This window comes from Nuphar pumila, chromosome 9, assembly GCF_984573655.1.
Source record: "Nuphar pumila chromosome 9, dmNupPumi1.hap1.1, whole genome shotgun sequence".
Lineage (NCBI taxonomy): Eukaryota > Viridiplantae > Streptophyta > Magnoliopsida > Nymphaeales > Nymphaeaceae > Nuphar > Nuphar pumila.
In genome coordinates, this window is record NC_143257.1 from 125,444,179 (window position 1) to 125,462,006 (window position 17,828).

Genomic DNA, 17,828 nt, shown 5'->3' on the forward strand with positions numbered 1-17,828 from the left:
ATGAGTTGACTCACCTGAGTCACCGAGTCAGGAGTGACTGACACGATACCGAGTTCTGATGATGCCAACCATGATAGACTCACCCTAGTCTCCCAAGTCAAGGTGGATCATCTTGCCTGTTCCCATGTCTCTGTCATTGTGTGTTATGCCGAATCACTTTATCAACTTCATGAACAGTTTATGGTGGACTGCTATGTCAATATGCACAATGTCATGTTCTTGCAATTGGGTAACACATTTTTCTTTTTCTTTTTTTCCACATACTGTGGTGATTGCTAGAATACCGTTTGGAATGGTTGACATCTTTGGTGCTGGTTGGTTTGTTCCATTTGTAGATTAACCATTCTACCCACTTTTCCTTTTTACTGCTAGCCCATATGCTATCCTGATCTCACATGGAGAATATTCCTTCACTGTTTGTCGACAAGTTTAGCAGAGATTCAAGCGTGGAGACACCATTTTTCTGCACTACACGTGGAAGGAATCAATTGGATCATCACCAACTCTTTTGTTCTTTGTTTTCTTCTGGTAAATACGAGGAAAATATAGCTCGGTTTTTTTTATGCGTCTCATATTATAGGACAGGCTTTGTAGAGAAAAGGGAGGGGACCTTTTGTCATCAATTGTCACTCTTTCAGCCTAAACGAGCCTATCACATGGTGGGGACCTGCAGAATCGGTGGCCTAGTGTGCTGACTAATGACTCCAATCCATATGTTGGGCCCCAGCTTTTCCTTGCTTAAAAAAGGGGCCCATCCTGCTCTCCCCTTTTGTTTTACTCAAGAGTTTGATGCAGATAATCTTGTATGGTTAGTACTTAATTCATGGTACTTCTTTTTGAAGTGCTGTAATTCCATTAGGTTATTCTCGCATACGTGAAAATCATCTAGAATTTGTTCCTTTCTCCATTTTTAAGACTGTGTTCACAATTTTTTTCAGTCTCTGGTTGTTGCAGGCATTGGCATGGTGGAAGTTATGGAGCAATGTTTCAAATGATTGGGGTGTGATTTCAAAATGGGTATCTAAGGAAGTATTAGTTTGATGAAGAGAGGGAAGATTTAGTAGTATTGTTGTGGAGAGCAGTACAGATGCATGTGGGGTGCATGTGATCCCATTTAATATAAGAAACACTCATTGCTCAACTCAATGGTTTTTATACACACTTAAAGATAAGCAATCCAGCAATCCCCATGTGGGAAATCATTGAGCCCTGAAGGGTGGATATGGTTTTCTCATTAACAAATAGAAAAAAAAATTATGTACCTTTGTTTCAGTTTTTATCTGATGGTAGGTAAGTTAACAGACAAAACTGGGTGGTGATGGGTTTGAACCCATAACATGGAGGTCTAACAGCTTGGTTGGACCCTTGGTGAGCTGAGATGAGCATGTTTTGCGTATTGCAACCTAACTTTGAAATGATGGACCTTACTGGGGACCCAAGTAAGGTCCGGTCTCTCATTATTCCGGCATTCATGACCCAAATGGCCAAGTCGCATCCGGACAACTGATACTAACCCAGCTGTTACATGATTAGGTTGTGCAAGTTGATCCGGTCCGATTGCTTTTTTTGATATTTAACAAATGCAAACCCCGAATCAGATGGTGGGGTCTGTGACAGATTGATGTGCTGCCATATGGCCCAATCCCAAGCGGTAATCCGGTAGCTTGCATTGATTGGATTGGCTATAGGGATGTAAACAGTTCGGGTAGAACCCCAATCCGAGTCCATTATGGAGGTTTGGTAGCCAAAATGGATCCGATTAATAATCGGATCCAGGTTTGGTATTAGGTTTTGCTTTCAAACCCGAATCTGACTAAAATCCCTACCCAATTAAGTGTGAATACCGGGTTTAAAGCTAGTCAGATGTGGGTTTAGTTTTATCTTTTTCCATTCTAATCCGAACCCGATTAAGTTGGAATTGGTAATTCCTAGATCCGACCCAAATCCGAACAGTTTACATCCCTAATTGGCTAGTTCATGAGACCCTTGGCCTTGGGCATTCAGGTCCAGTCACATCTCCCTGCATTTATGCATGTATTCAGTTAAATTGTAAACATTAGGGTGAAACTAAATGGATCTAATACCCATCCAATATAGGTGTGAACATTGAGATAGAGTTCATTCAACTAAAAACATCAAGCCTGATCTTTGGAGCACCATCTGTCCCACAGAGCTGGTGCATCCACTCTAATCCATTGATGATGTGCGACGGGTGCCATGCCAGATGTTGAATGGCCAATAGGATGGTGACAACCTGAAATGCCTGCCTTGTGCTAGTCAGGAAACGTGATGTAGAGATGGATGAGAGGGATAAGAGGAGACTGGTCTAGGACAGGGGGGATGTAAAGCACACCATATGTGGTTTGGTTAAGAATTTGGGCATGAGGGAAGGGGCTCTTCTTTAACAAGGACAAATGCAAAAGTTGAGTGATTAGATCATAGTTATTGGAAGCTTCTTAAAACTACAAAAGTTCGCTTCCAAACTGTGAACCTACACCCTTCTTTTATCCTTCGGAAGCTTTATGAGAAACTCACTTCAAAAAAGATGAAAAGGAAAGCTTGCTTCTCTTGATATGAAAATGAAGTTTCTTGATATTGGAAATCTCTTTTTATCGATCTCCATAAGGTTATTGAAATTGGAGGTGTGCGGGTACACACACACACAGACACACAGAGATGTTCTCCCTTAAAACCATGAACTAGAGATAAATATGAGGCTAATGTGATTGTTCCATTGTGAAAATATTTAGAACTTGAAGTGAACTTCAATCATTTTCTTTGTAATTTGAATTTGCATCTAAAACACCACATGGAAGCTTTACAGACAAACATCCAGTGAATTTAGTGAAATAAATCATAAAGGAATTAACACTTGAACCAAGAATCTGTTTCTCCAGGGTGCAGGCAACAGAACTAAAAGTGGGTATAATAGAAGTAAGATCTTCAGTAAACTCAATCGAAAAACTCCCATAATGGCGCATTATTAGCATCACCATAGAAGAAGTCAGAGTGATGTTGGTGCCATATTACTTTTCAAGAATAAGTGTTACAATTCTCCAGTAGATAAAGAACAGAGCATAATTTCTCTGTATAGCTTACTCCAACTTGGAGTGGAAGAAGCAGCTTTATACTATCATTAACTACAGTCAAAGGAAAGGAAAAGAAAATTAAAGTCACAGCAACAGGTTTTTTTCCTTCTCAATCATTGAGTTTCAAGGGGCACTTTTGGGCATTCATAAAACCTCCAATAAGTGCAATCTTGTAAAACTTGGTGGTTTTGGTGATTCTGTGGGTGTTTCCTTTTGTAATTTGCCTAAAAACACTAGTACTGATTTTCTGCAGTGCTTCTGGATTACTCTGTAATTTGCTGTAATTTTGGGATGAAAACACAAAGGTCAATCCTGTTGTCAAAAGTAAAATAGTTAAAAGCAAATCTTCAATGATAAAAAACTAGTACCAAGGTCATAACAGCAGAGATGACATCAGATTTGGACCCATGCAGGAATCAAAATTCCCAAACAAACAGTTTTAAATGCAGGAAAAAGCCACCTTGGGACTCTCCAACATCTCTGCCTCAATTTGTAAACCTGTGTGGCGCAGAACTGGGAGGAAATTAAGGGGCCTCCCATTTATAAATTTCCATTTCATTTGCTCTCTCTCTCCTATATAAGTTCATTCACCCTTCTCTAGCAACTCTACACCGCCTCAGAGATCAGCCTTTGCAAATTCAGAGCAACCATCTCAGTAGAAAACGGACATCTGAAATAAGTAAACGCTCAAAACCTTGTTATTGTGGTACTTCTTTTTCAATTATAGGTGGTTGTATAGAATGAAGTGAGCAGTTTTTTTTTCATTTTCACTTGTATATTTTTATTGTGCATCTTCCTCCTATTTTTCACTTGTAAACTCTGGACTTACAGAGAAAGCAGTTTATTTCCGGTCATCCAAAAGGACCATTTCAAAAAGTAAAACCAAAAAAATAGACAAGTGAAAATTTCAAAATTTTAAATTGCAATCTTTCGGGTATCTTAGTTATCTGTTTCAATTTTTTTTTAATGAAAGTAAATAATTCATTAGAAAGGCTAGTTATCTGTTTCAATTAATTTGTTGTTCTGGAAGGAGTATCTACATGTTACAATCTTTAAAGTGTAAACCCAAGACTTTCAAAAACACAGAACCAATGTCAATTCCAACAACCCATCTTATTTATATAAGGGGTGCTAGCTAGAAGCAAACCCAAGTTAAAAAAGTCTCGTCTTATTAATCATTGGTAACTTATGGCTTCTTTGATTTGAAAGAATGTTTGTGGCTTATATATAGATTCAATAGTTCACTAGAAGAGTTATCAAATAATCAGACCCATTTCAGTTTTCCTCTTCTTGTTAACTACAAATAAATGCACACTTTGACAAATACTCCAAATGAGAAAACTATCTTCCATCATTTCAAGGCACAAAAACCTTTCCTCTAGTGCTCTCAGTTCTTTGTCAGAAAAAAATTCTTATGAAAACAACTTTTTGTCAGGATCCCAAATGGAGATTGAATCAGTGAAGTGTGAGTGCTGTGGGCTCAAAGAGGACTGCACCCAGGACTACATAACAGAGGTGAAGGCAAAATTCAGTGGAAAATGGCTATGTGGACTGTGCGCAGAGGCAGTCAGTGATGAACTAATCAAAGGGAAGGCCACATTTGGGGTTGAAGAAGCAATCAAGGCACACATGTCCTTCTGCAGGAAGTTCAAGTCGAATCCGGCTGTGAGGGTTGCCGACGGCATGCGCCAAATGCTGAGAAGAAGATCAGGGGAGTCTTCTTCATCCAAGAAGCTCCTGAGGTCCGACACCGCACCCCAGATGGACCAAGACAGAAGTTCATCCTCTTCTGCACTCTCAAGTACAACAAGCTTCCGCTCTAGCTATGCTAGATGATGATGAAGATAGTGGTGTTCTCTGTTTCTCTTGCTCCGTTTTCCTTAAATCCCCATTGATAAGATTTTGTATATAGAAATTTCCAATTTGATTCTTGGTTTCAAATGAGTCCTGCATCTGCAGAGTCGTCTTCTGTTTTCTATTGGGATTGGTTCAATTTGGAGCTCAAACTCAAATCTTTGAGATTGAGAAAAAAAGAAGATTTGCTTCTCCTCTTATGGTAAATGATTGAAACCAAAGTCATACACAGTAGACTTGATTGGGAATATAAAACAACTTGTATCTTAAGATTTAAGCCGAACAGCTGATGGATGGTGATCAGTTGCAGCGGCACATTGCATTGGTGCAATGAGATTGCACCTGATCCCAACACTCCACAGATTTAATTGATTAGGTTTTAATATGCTCTCTCTCTCACAGGGGGTCAGTTGGTTTCATGAGTGTGTGTTATGGGCTAAAGGCTCTTCCTTAAGATCTCAGTCTTGGCTTGGTTAATTTTGCAACTCACAGTTATGGTTTGTCAAGCTGCTGAAGACCTTTCATTTATTCTGGTCCTGCCCAACCTTTGTGGTTTTTTTTAATAGGACGTGGAGATCTTCGAACGTAATTGTCAAAAAGAAGTTTTTCGCACTCGATCTACTCCTGGGTTATGTTTGGGTTGCTTACTGCTGGGTGGTTTGTTTGGATGGCGCGCAATGATGCTATTTTTCATCAAATTTTGATCGTCCTTAATAATCTTGTCCATAAAATCATGTTTGATGTATATGTGATTCTACGTCTGCATCTTAGAGACCTCTTCTTTCCTCCGATCAATGTTCACTCATCGATGGTTCCTTTTAGTCCAGCGGATCTTGATTGAGCTTGGCCTTGTTCTCTGTTGCTATTTGTCTATAGTTTTTTTTCTTTAACTTCTTATTTTTTTATATTTTTATTTCTGTTTTCTAACCTATTTGGTTCGTGGGTTCAACATTTTGTTGAGTGGTGGTAATGTTGATCTTTTTTCGGCTCTCTCATTTCCATGACTAATGGCTATATACAAAGTATTAGCGAATAATATCTCCCAACGGATGCATGACAGGATGCCAGGTAGCAACTTTCGTATTTTGTTCGTGATACATATCAATTTAAGATTTAAAGCACTAGCATCCAAAGGCCAACCTTTTCGCCCTAGCCATGTCACATGGGTCTCTCTCTCTCTTCACATTATGTGCTTAAGATCAAAATGTGATTGACACTAGCATCCGTTGACGAACTTTTTGTTAGCATCCGTTAACCAACTTTTTATCATCCGTTCACATGGTTCTACCTACTCATATGTGAGAAAAGACATCCCTCCAGATAAATGCACCCCAGCACATTTATCACCTTTATCTTATTCTTTGAAACACCTACTTTAATCAAAAGGTCCTACAATGGACGATAATCATGGGAGTTGTTTCCCATTAATTCCTAAGACGTTTATTAAATGTCTCTTTCTTCTCTTTTCCTCTTGTGACCACCGTAGATTAGAAAAAATGTCGAACGACACTTGTTCAGTTTAAAGTCAGCCCCACTAGTCAGACAGGTGTCATTTAAAAAGATGGAGTGGCACATATTTTGGTGCAATCACATTGTAAGATAGCTATTTTAGAACTTCAATTGCCCCACTTATGGATTTTCAAAGATGCAAACTGGGTTTGTTCATGTTGAATTCTTAAGATACAATTAGATTTGAATCTTAAGAGTGTCATTACTTTACAACATCAGATAATCTCTCCCACAGGCGAACTTACAAGTCAAAGGAGAGCTAAAGAAGATAAAAAAAATAATAAAAGTTTGATAATCAAAGAATTTTAATGATGGAAAATGAAGGGTTTTAATAACCTTAGGAATAAAGATGATTTAGGTGATAAATGAGATTAAATGGTTATACATATTGAAGATCCAGATCCAAAGTGCAAAGATCAGCTTTCTGTTAAAGATTTTACGCCAGCACAGTTGCCTCTTACGGCTCAGGATCATCACAAACAGGATATACATCCTAATCCCAACAAATCATCCATATCTGTCGATGTGGATAACGATAAGAGATTTGAAAAAGGATATACATAGAAAGATATCCTGCCTCATTGTATATAAATATGCTATCAAATGCATATTCCCATGTACAAAGTTTCTGTGTGTTCAATAGAGAAAGGGTAAACGTGTTCCACCGTGGACGTAGGTTCTATTCCAAAACCGAACCACATAAATAGTTTCTTGTGTGGTTTTGTTGTTTCTTCATGGTATCAAAGCTACAACAGTGATTTTTTTTCACTGTTCATTCCAGATCCTAGAATCGTTCTTCTTGAGACACCTCTGTTTTGTGTGTCATCTCAGGCTTGCGCGATGGCTCAGCTTCCTCCAGCTTCATCATATCCATATCCTGCTGCTCTGAACATCTCCAACTTTGTCTCATTGAGGCTTAACCATTCAAATTTTCTGCTGTGGCGCACCCAGATCCTTGCGTTGATCGAAAGCCAAGACATGCAAGGATTCATCAATGGAGAGTTGCCGTCACCAAATCTTGTCATAGAAGGGCCTGAAAAACAGGCTATCGTTAATCCTTCTTATGTGCTTTGGAAGAAATCTGACCGATTACTTAAAGGTTGGATCACTGCCACTTTATCTGAGTCAGTTCTTGGCCTTGTCGTAGGTCTTGAAACTTCAAAAGAATTGTGGGAAATGCTGATCACCTCCTTTGCTCAAGATTCACAAGTGAGGGAGTTCTGTTTAATACAACAACTATCCATTGTTAAGAAAGGGATAGACTCTCTCACATATTACATTAGTCGTTTTAAAACGATATGTGATGATCTGGCCACTATAGGCAAACCTGTAGAAGATAAGGTCAAAGTTTTTTGGCTCCTGCAAGGCTTAGGGCCAGGATACGAAAATTTCGTCACCAGCATGCTCAAGCCATCGGTTCCTTCATATCGTGAAATCTTGCCTCTGCTGCAAAGTCATGAAACAAGAACTACCTTGTATGATGTTGCACCACAAGCTGCGTATTATGCAAATCAAGGTCAGTCCAATAAACGAAAAAACAATTTCAAGTTCAATAGTAAAGGTAGAGGTTTTCATCAAGGACAAAACAGTTTCAATAAAAGTGCTGCCAATGAGTCCAAAACTTCAGCCAACACTCCTCAAAATACCAGTCAGAATAAGAACAAATTTTTCGGAATGCAATGTCAGATATGTGGAAAAAGGAATCATTCTGCCCTTAATTGCTATCATCGATTTAATCATTCTTATCAAATGGATGATGCGCCTAAAGCCCTTGCAGCTCTATCCTTAGCTGATTCTCAAGACAATGAATGGTTTGCAGATTCGGGTGCTTCATCACATATGACAGGCGACGCTGGTAAGTTGTCTAAATTAACTCCATATAATGGTCATGATTCTGTTATAATTGGGAATGGAGAACGATTACGTATTTCTCATACAGAAGACACTGAACTTTTAACTCACCCTCTTTCCCTACAGCTCAAGGATGTTTTATATGTTCCAGATATGAAGGCTGATTTGCTCTCTATTAGTAAACTTATATCTGACTTTCCCTATGAATTCGTTTTCTCATCTTCTGGTTGTCATATTAAGGATCAGAGAACCGGGCAAATAGTAGCGATGGGAAATAAAAAAGGGAGTTTATACTCCATATAGGATGGACCAGTGGCCTTCTTCGCCAACAGATTTCGTCAGACCACCTTGGAACAGTGGCATGCGCGCCTTGGACATCCTCAACTCAAGACGGTTTCTTTTCTGCACAATAGAAGTCTTATTTCGGTTATTGGGAATAAAAATAAGTCTCATATTTGTTCAAGTTGTCAGTACGGGAAGGCATGTCGCTTACCTTTTGAGACCAATAATGAACGAAGCAAGGAAGCTTTTATGAAAATCCACTCTGATCTCTGGGGACCAGCCCCTGTTATTTCAAAAGACCATTATAGATTTTATGTGATATTCACTGATGATTATAGTCGATTCACTTGGTTCTATCCTCTAAAGAGAAAGAGTGATTTTTTGGAAGTTTTTCAACATTTTCACAAAATGGTCCAATGTCAGTTTGAAAAATCCATTAAAATTTTTCAGAGTGATGGCGGGGGTGAATATTCTAGTACTATATTTTTGCGATACTTAAATGAACATGGAATCAAGCGTCAAGTTTCATGCCCACATACTCCTGAACAGAATAGGGTTTCTGAACGAAAACATCGCAACATCACTGAATTAGGTCTTACCATGATATATCATGCCCATATTCCAAAAAATTTATGGGTTGACATTTTTTCGGCTGCTGTATTTCTTATTAACAGATTACCCTCATCAAGTTTGGGAATGGCTACGCCGTATTTTCAGCTGTATCAAAAGAACCCTGATTATTCAAGTCTGAGAATCATAGGGTGCCGATGTTATCCTTTTCTTCGACACCACACTAAGAACAAGTTTGATGCCAAATCCTTACCGTGTGTTTTTATAGGGTATGACATGGAACATAAAGGCTATAAATGTTTCTACCCTCCAACTGGCAAAATTTATGTCTCACGTCATGTTGTGTTTGATGAAGATTTTTTCCCTTTTGCTAAACCAGGATCCTTATTTCAACACACCATGATAGAAGAAGATGCTGCTACTTTCTCACTGGAGAATGAACAGAGTTTCCCCAAAATTGTTTCACCTTCTCCTTCCTCGCAGCTCACTAGTTCTCTCAATGAAACATCTATTGAGTTGTCTTCATTTAGTTCTCCCACTTTAGCCAACAGTCTTCCGGGACCGTCAACACTTCTTGAGCCGTCTCTTCAACAACATGATGTCTCTCATGAAGCCACTCATGAATCTCCTTCTCCACATGATGATGGAACTCATCACTCACCGTCATCTACAGCTTACTCTGGTTCATCGCATTCTACAAGATCTATGGTCACCAGAAGCATGCATGGTATTCATAAACCTAACCCTAAATATGCTCTCTTACATATGGTTGATCCCACCATTCCTACAGAGCCACATAACGTGAAAGCAACTCTTTCGCATTCTGGTTGGAAAGCTGCTATGGATGAAGAAATTGCAGCCTTATCCAAAAATGATACTTGGGATCTTGTTGATAAACCTCCAGAAGTCAATATTGTAAGTTCGAAATGGGTTTTTAAAACCAAGCTACATGCAGATGGCTCTCTCGAACGTCTCAAGGCACGACTCGTTGCTCGGGGATTTACTCAAATCGAAGGAGAAGATTTCCATGAAACTTTTTCTCCAGTAATTAGGCCTTCCACTATCCGTCTAGTCCTTAGTGTTGCTCTTATGGCTAAATGGGATATACGCCAGCTTGACGTTAAGAATGCTTTTCTTCATGGGATTCTTCATGAGGAAGTTTTTATGACTCAACCTCCTGGCTACAAGCATTTGGACTTCCCACATAAGGTCTGTCGTCTTAAGAAAGCTCTATATGGTCTTCGTCAAGCCTCTCGGACATGGTTTGATCAACTCAGTTCCTTTTTGCTTTCCACCGGTTTTTTTTGCAGCACCTCTGATCCATCCATGTTCATTTGGCATCATAATAAGCATACTATGGTCCTTCTCATCTATGTTGATGATCTAATCTTGACAGGAAGTGATTCTTCATTACTTCAATCTTTTATTTCTTCTCTTGGGACACAATTTGCCATTAAAGATATGGGACCTCTTCACTACTTCCTTGGGGTTCAAGTTGTCCGTGATTCCAAGAGCATGTTCTTAAGCCAACATAAGTATGCTTTTGACCTTTTGAGCCGCTCGCACATGGCCGACTCCAAGCCGGTGAACACACCTATACCACGAAAGTTATCTGTTGCCGAAGCTAACTTTGTGCCATTCCAAGACGTTACCCTTTATAGAAGCATCGTTGGGGGTCTTCAGTACTTGACCATCACTCGGCCTGAGTTATCCTACAGTGTGAATTTTGTCAGCCAATTCATGCATGCCCCCACTATGGGACATTTTCAACTTGTCAAACACATACTCCGCTACGTGAAAGGAACAATTGACCTTGGGCTTACGCTTTATAATTTCGGCCAACCTCAACTGTATGCCTTCTCTGATGCAGACTGGGCAGGCTGCCCCATCACTCGTCGATCTACCACTGGTTATTGTACTTTCTTTGGCAATAATTGTGTCTCATGGAGTGCTAAGAAGCAGCGCACGGTAGCCCGCTCTAGCACCGAAGCAGAATACAGGGCTATGGCATCTACTGCTGCAGAGCTCACTTGGTTGACTTATGTTCTTCGTGATCTTGGTTTTAGTTCGCCCCAGCGACCCATTTTGTACTGCGACAACATTAGTGCATTACATCTTACCATCAATCCAGTCTTCCACAACAAAACCAAACACATTCAGATTGACTATCATTATGTGAGGGCCGGAACAAGTCGCCAACAACAACTTGGAAACACGTTATGTCCCTTCCAGGCTCTAGCTCGCTGATATTTTTACAAAACCCCTTTCTAAGGATCACTTTGCCATTCTTCGCAACAAACTTGGTCTCCTTCGGCGGCCATGTTTGAGGGGGCTATTGAAGATCCAGATCCAAAGTGCAAAGATCAGCTTTCTGTTAAAGATTTTACGCCAGCACAGTTGCCTCTTACGGCTCAGGATCATCACAAACAGGATATACATCCTAATCCCAACAAATCATCCATATCTGTCGATGTGGATAACGATAAGAGATTTGAAAAAGGATATACATAGAAAGATATCCTGCCTCATTGTATATAAATATGCTATCAAATGCATATTCCCATGTACAAAGTTTCTGTGTGTTCAATAGAGAAAGGGTAAACGTGTTCCACCGTGGACGTAGGTTCTATTCCAGAACCGAACCACGTAAATAGTTTCTTGTGTGGTTTTGTTGTTTCTTCAATACATTCAGCATTTATCAAAATAAACAAAAATGACATATATATATATATATATATATATATATGAAAGACCAAATATTATTTACCTCCCTAATGTGAAAGCTGGATTCAAGTCAAAACAGAACAATGAATGAAAGAAAAGTACAGTGAATGTCTTCAAGAAAAAGAGACAAGTTATTGGTTTCAAACAATGGTTGTCAAAGAATTAAAAGATGTTCAGTTGCTTTTTATTTTTATTTTTATTATTCTTGCTTTTAATCTTCCCCATTTATAGTTTTTTAGCAACAAAATCATACAAAAAGAAATGACATTTTCTTCGTTTTGAAACCAACTACCAAACAACTCTTTTTGGGTGCTCCTCTTTTGAGTGCACTCAAAGTCTATCTTTAGTGGCAAAAGGAAAAGGCAAAGAAATTTATTTGAAGAAGAATCCATTGCGGCTGACAAAAAACAGTCACCATGTCACTAGTTAGTACACTGTTAAAGACGTGAGAAGTCCACAAGCATGGATACAAAGTTGTTATTGGATAGAGCTCTAATGAGTATAACTTTCCTCTCAAATGGTCAAGTGTGACGATCTTTGCACATGTTCAGTCAAGCCATACATGTCTCTTCAACTTAACTATATCGATAACCGTCAGCACAATCACCGCCGCGGGTAGCCTGCATGGCCAGTGGGGTGGTTGTGACTGAGGGTGCTGAGATGAAGGCACTGGATTAAACCTGACTGCTGCACCTGCACGGGTGTGTCCGTAGCTTTCAAAGGTGGGCCACGTAAGGCAGGGTGATCGTAGGGCCCCACGGGGATTTTCCTCGCTTCAATAAAGTTCCTCGTCATAAAAAATAACTAATAGCACAATCACACGTTTTATCCAATTTTTTCGAATCTAGAAACAGGTTTTACATCTAAGCAGAAAAAAGCAATGTGCCCCATGGACTCTTGATATATCATTAAATGTTACGAGGGTTGTTTGCACGCTACTAAACTTCTAGAATTCCCTGAATAAAACTTTCTTACCACTAGGAAAACCAGAGTTCTAGGAAATTTCATTGACAGCTAATAAGGGCTTGGGTTAATATCTTGATTAGAGTGCAATCGCAGTTTTCTATCTGCAAGTTTTTTGTTCAGTTAATAATCTGACACCCTGAACAGGTTTCCTTCAAGGAAAAGGAAAAGAAAAATGGTATTTTGTGTATTGCCTGTGTGGTGGATGAAACATGCTATCATGTATATAAACCACAAGGGCATGCATACACTGTTTAATGACATGAATGAATCATTAAGATGCATCACTATCATGGATTCATGACCACTTCACAAGTGCTGACATCATATTTAACTTCATTGCTGAAGAACAGCAACTTTAACTATGGGTGTAAACAGACAGAGTACAGATTAGATATCCATTTAGTCAGATTCAGTTGTAGCATTCTCACATCCAAGTTCGAGAAAGTCCAACAAGACCCCATCCAATTATATGAAAATGTCGGATTTATTAGGATATGTACTATAATTGGATCCATCAGAGACCGAATCTGATCATCTTACATCTGACTATATCTGACGCGAGTTCGACACATTACATCTTTAAACTTGTATTGGTTTCTCTACAATTGTCAAGAAATGTGGTAGAGGTGGTGTCCAGATCCTCTAATACATTCATCCAGAGATGTGAATTAATTGGGACATTGCATCATGGAGCACAAAGTAAAGCAGCTTATATCCCACTTTTTTGGATAAGTGGTGCATACAAGCAGCCAGAGTGAAGCAAATGTCTTCCATTTGATACAATGGAGAACCAGTTTTTTGACAGGCAAGCTAATTAAGATTTAACCCCTGTGAGATTCAAAACCAAGATCCTTAGGTTATGATAGTGCAACCTAACCATCCAGCCGGCTATCCTGACATACATTGGCCTTGTCTACAACCTAACCTCCGTTATTGCAAGCTATGACTCCACAGTCCACCTATATCACATAGACATGGACGTGAGTAGGTGCGGAGAGACGATGCTTACACATGGTTTTTATGAAAATTTCAAAACAAGGATATATAAATATTTAAACATTTAGTTTATATATATTTATTTATTTTTCCTTCTTCGACAGAGAAAGCTAGGGTTTGGCAGAACCCTACAATTATACAACTCTATGCCATTGGGATTCGAACTTGCAACATCCCAACACGAGGTGATGTGCACTAATTGCTCATATATATATATATATATATATATATATATATATATATATATATATATATAGAGAGAGAGAGAGAGAGAGAGAGAGACCAGGAGAAAGTGTAGCTACACAACATAGAGTCTTAATTTTAGATCTTAGAATTAGACAATGCCGCAAAAGGGATAGACATAGGATAGATCCTAGAATTAAGTGGTGGGCACTGAAAGGAGCTAAACAAGGAATGTTTGTAGAGCAGGTAGTTAAGGAAGTTGATTGGTGTCTCGAGGAGGATTCAGAATCAATGTGGAATAAGATAGCGGGTGGTATGAGAAAAGTAGCTAAGGAGGTATTGGGTGAGTCTAAAGGCGGTGCACCACTAGGTAAGGATACATCATGGTGGAACGAGGATGTCAAATTAGCTATTAAGGTTAAAAGAGAGTGTTATAGAAATCTAAGTAAGAGTCGTGATAATGAGAATTTGGAGAAGTATATGATAGCAAAGAAGGAAGCTAAAAAAGTTGTTCGAAACGCGAGGGCTAAGGTATATAAGGAGGTTTATGACAAGTTGGATACCAAAGAAGGCGAGAAGGATATTTATAGGCTTGCAAAGATGAGAGATAGGAAATCGAAGGATTTTGGTATGGTTAGATGTATCAAAGATGAAACGCAAAGGGTTTTAGTCAAAGATGAGGAGATTAAGGAGAGATGGAAAGATTATTTTGATAAGCTATTTAATGATAGTCATGCTCAAGATCTTGGAGACTTCTCCATTCCTTTTCATGAGATAAATCGTGACTTCATGCGCAAGATTCAAAAGAAAGAAATTGCAGAGGCTTTGAAGAAAATGAAATCAAGAAGGGCAGTTGGCCCAGATGGTATACCTATCGAGGCTTGGAAATGCTTGGGAGAGAAAGGTTTAGAATGGTTGACAAATCTTTTTAACTTGATTTGGCGAACAAATAAGATGCCTAATGAGTGGAGGAAGAGTACTTTGGTGCCTTTATATAAGAATAAGGGTGATATACAAGATTGCACAAACTATCGTGGTATAAAACTCATGAGTCATACTATGAAACTTTGGGAGAGGGTGATTGAGTCTAGGTTGAGGAAGGTTGTCATGATATCGGAGAATCAATTTGGTTTTATGCCTGGAAGATCAACTATGGAAGCTATACATCTTCTTAGACAACTTATTGAAAGATATAGAGAGAGGAACAAAGATTTGCATATGGTTTTTATTGATTTAGAGAAGGCATACGATAGAGTACCTAGGGACGTTCTCTGGTGGACAATGATGAAGAAAGGTGTTTCTCTCAAGTACATTAGTATAATTAAAGATATGTATGAAGGAGTAGTAACCAATGTCCGCACTTGTGGAGGGGTGACAACCAATTTCCCGATAACGGTTGGGTTACATCAAGGATCTGCTTTAAGCCCTTTCCTATTTGCAATAGTGATGGATGAGCTTACGAGATCAATTCAAGAAAATGTACCGTGGTGTATGTTGTTTGCTGATGATATTGTTTTGATTGATGAGTCTAGAGCTGGGGTTAATGCTAAGTTAGAATTATGGAGACAGACATTGGAAGCTAGAGGTTTTAAGTTGAGTAAGAGTAAGACTGAATATATGGAATGTCGGTTTAGTAAGCAACGAAGTAGTGATGGGAGTGTAGTGAAACTTGGTGAGCAAGATATATCGGTGAATGATTATTTCAAATATTTGGGATCCATCATTCAAAAGTATGGAGAAATTGATGGAGATGTAAATCATAGGATAAAGGTTGGGTGGATGAAATGGAAAAGTGCTACTGGAGTGCTGTGCGATCGTAGAATGCCATTGCGGTTGAAGGGAAAGTTTTATAGGACGACTATTAGACCCGCTTTACTATATGGTACGGAATGTTGGGCTGCCAAGAGACATCATATTCAAAAAATGAGTGTAGCTGAGATGCGGATGCTTAGATGGATGTGTGGAAATACAATAAAAGATAAGATTCGGAACGAAGAGATACGTAAGAAGGTAGGTGTTGCACCCATTGAAAATAAGATGCGAGAGAATCGTTTACGGTGGTTTGGACATATTCGGCGAAGGCCTAATGATGCTCCAGTTAGAAGGTTGGAGAAATGGGAAAATATATTAGTTAAAAGAGGTCGGGGTAGGCCTAGGAAGACTTGGATGGAGATGATAGGAAAGGATATGAATGCTTTGAACCTCACCGAGGACATGGCGTTGGATAGAAATGATTGGAGGAAAAGGATTCATGTGGAAGACCCAAAATGAATTTCTTTTTTGGTTCATATCGCTGACCCCAATTGTTTTGGGATGAAGGCGTAGTTGTTGTTGTTTGTTTGTTGTATATATATATATATATATATAGAGAGAGAGAGAGAGAGAATCATCCAACCAAAGGAAAGTCTAAAATCTACAACCGATGGTAGTGTTACTTCTATAATGATCGAGTTTTTCATCGATCCGACTTTACATTTTGGTTTTTTATCATTCATTTAGTGAGCGACATGTGTTGGATTATGAATTTTCGATGTTTAGATGTTTTGTTTAAAGAGCTAAAAATCTACAACCCACAATACTTTGTTTTGTAAAGTTTTAAATTTAATGTATTGTGAGCCATTGATTTTCACATTTCGAAAAACATGTTTATACATTGTAAAGTCTTTGTATAAAGCATATTTCTTAATAAATTATAAAGAATAAATATATGAGGTTCAGTCGATGAGATGCTCAAACATTGGATAAGGAAAGCCATCCGATAGCTGTTGATTGTAGATTTTAGATCTTCTTTTGGTTGGACGATCTCCTTTTCCTATATATATATATATATATATATATATATATATATATATATATATATATATATATATATATATATATATATATATATGTGTGTGTGTACAACGGGTTGCTGTCACATGTCATGTCACCATGACCCGAGTCAAAAGCATATGACCTGTGACAAGAGAGTGGAAATGTGATTGCACACTTTAAGTGTGCTTCTGTAATTGATTACTCATCATCTGCTGTTGGCCCTCCGACGGCTCCAGCAGCAGCACACTAAAAGTATACAATCACATTGCACTGATCCTCCCTTTCACACATTATCACACCCCTTTTATTCTTTTCTTTATTTTGTTAATAGCATCTTTTAACAAAATCATGACCCATATTGTTGATGATTTTTCATTTTTTGATAATCGCTTTCCTGCTCAGAATTTTTTTGTGAAAATCGCTTTACAATTTCTGTCAAACATGTGTTATTGTGTGTCACATATCATGTCACCCATGCAGATGATTCAAAAAACCATGTCCTATGACAAGAGTACCTTTCAAGGTACTTAGCCACCCAAATTGAAGCACAAAGTCCTCTCAACACCTCATGTTTTTTCTGTTAATGGAGTCTTTCACAAAAATCATTACATAGAAAACCCAAGGCAAAATCTCACGGGTTGCCTTGATTTCAATTCGATTCAAAAAAACACTGCTGCCTTAAATCTCATGTTTGGTTGAATATGAGATTTCAAGCTTCCAGAGTGATTATAAAGGATGGAACCGAACATGCCCATAAATTATTTTTCATTTTTTAATAATCGTTTTCCTGCTAAACAACTTGTGAAAATTGCTTGACAATTTCTGTCAAACAGTGTGTTACTATATGTCACATATGGCAAGAGAGAGAGCTGGTAATCATGTTAAGTTTCTTTCAAAGTACTCAGCCTCTCAAAATGCAACACACGTCCTTCCCCATCCCCTAAACTCTGTTTTGTTGTTTAATACTATTTTTTATAAAATAAACTTTTT

At 38.5% G+C, this 17,828-nt stretch overlaps 1 protein-coding gene across 1 annotated transcript; it reads left to right on the forward strand.

Annotated features, from left to right (window-relative positions):
* The first annotated feature begins 4,532 nt into the window (after window positions 1–4,532).
* LOC149829306 (uncharacterized) lies at window positions 4,533–4,925 on the forward strand. The gene has a single exon (XM_090017248.1). The coding sequence runs from the start codon at window positions 4,533–4,535 to the stop codon at window positions 4,923–4,925; it is 393 nt and encodes a 130-aa protein (XP_089873374.1).
* Window positions 4,926–17,828: the final 12,903 nt, after the last annotated feature.

What these genes read in the sequence shown, in the direction of transcription:
- LOC149829306 (XM_090017248.1), top strand. Translation starts at nt 4,533, where the DNA reads ATGGAGATTGAATCAGTGAAGTGTGAGTGCTGTGGGCTCAAAGAGGAC.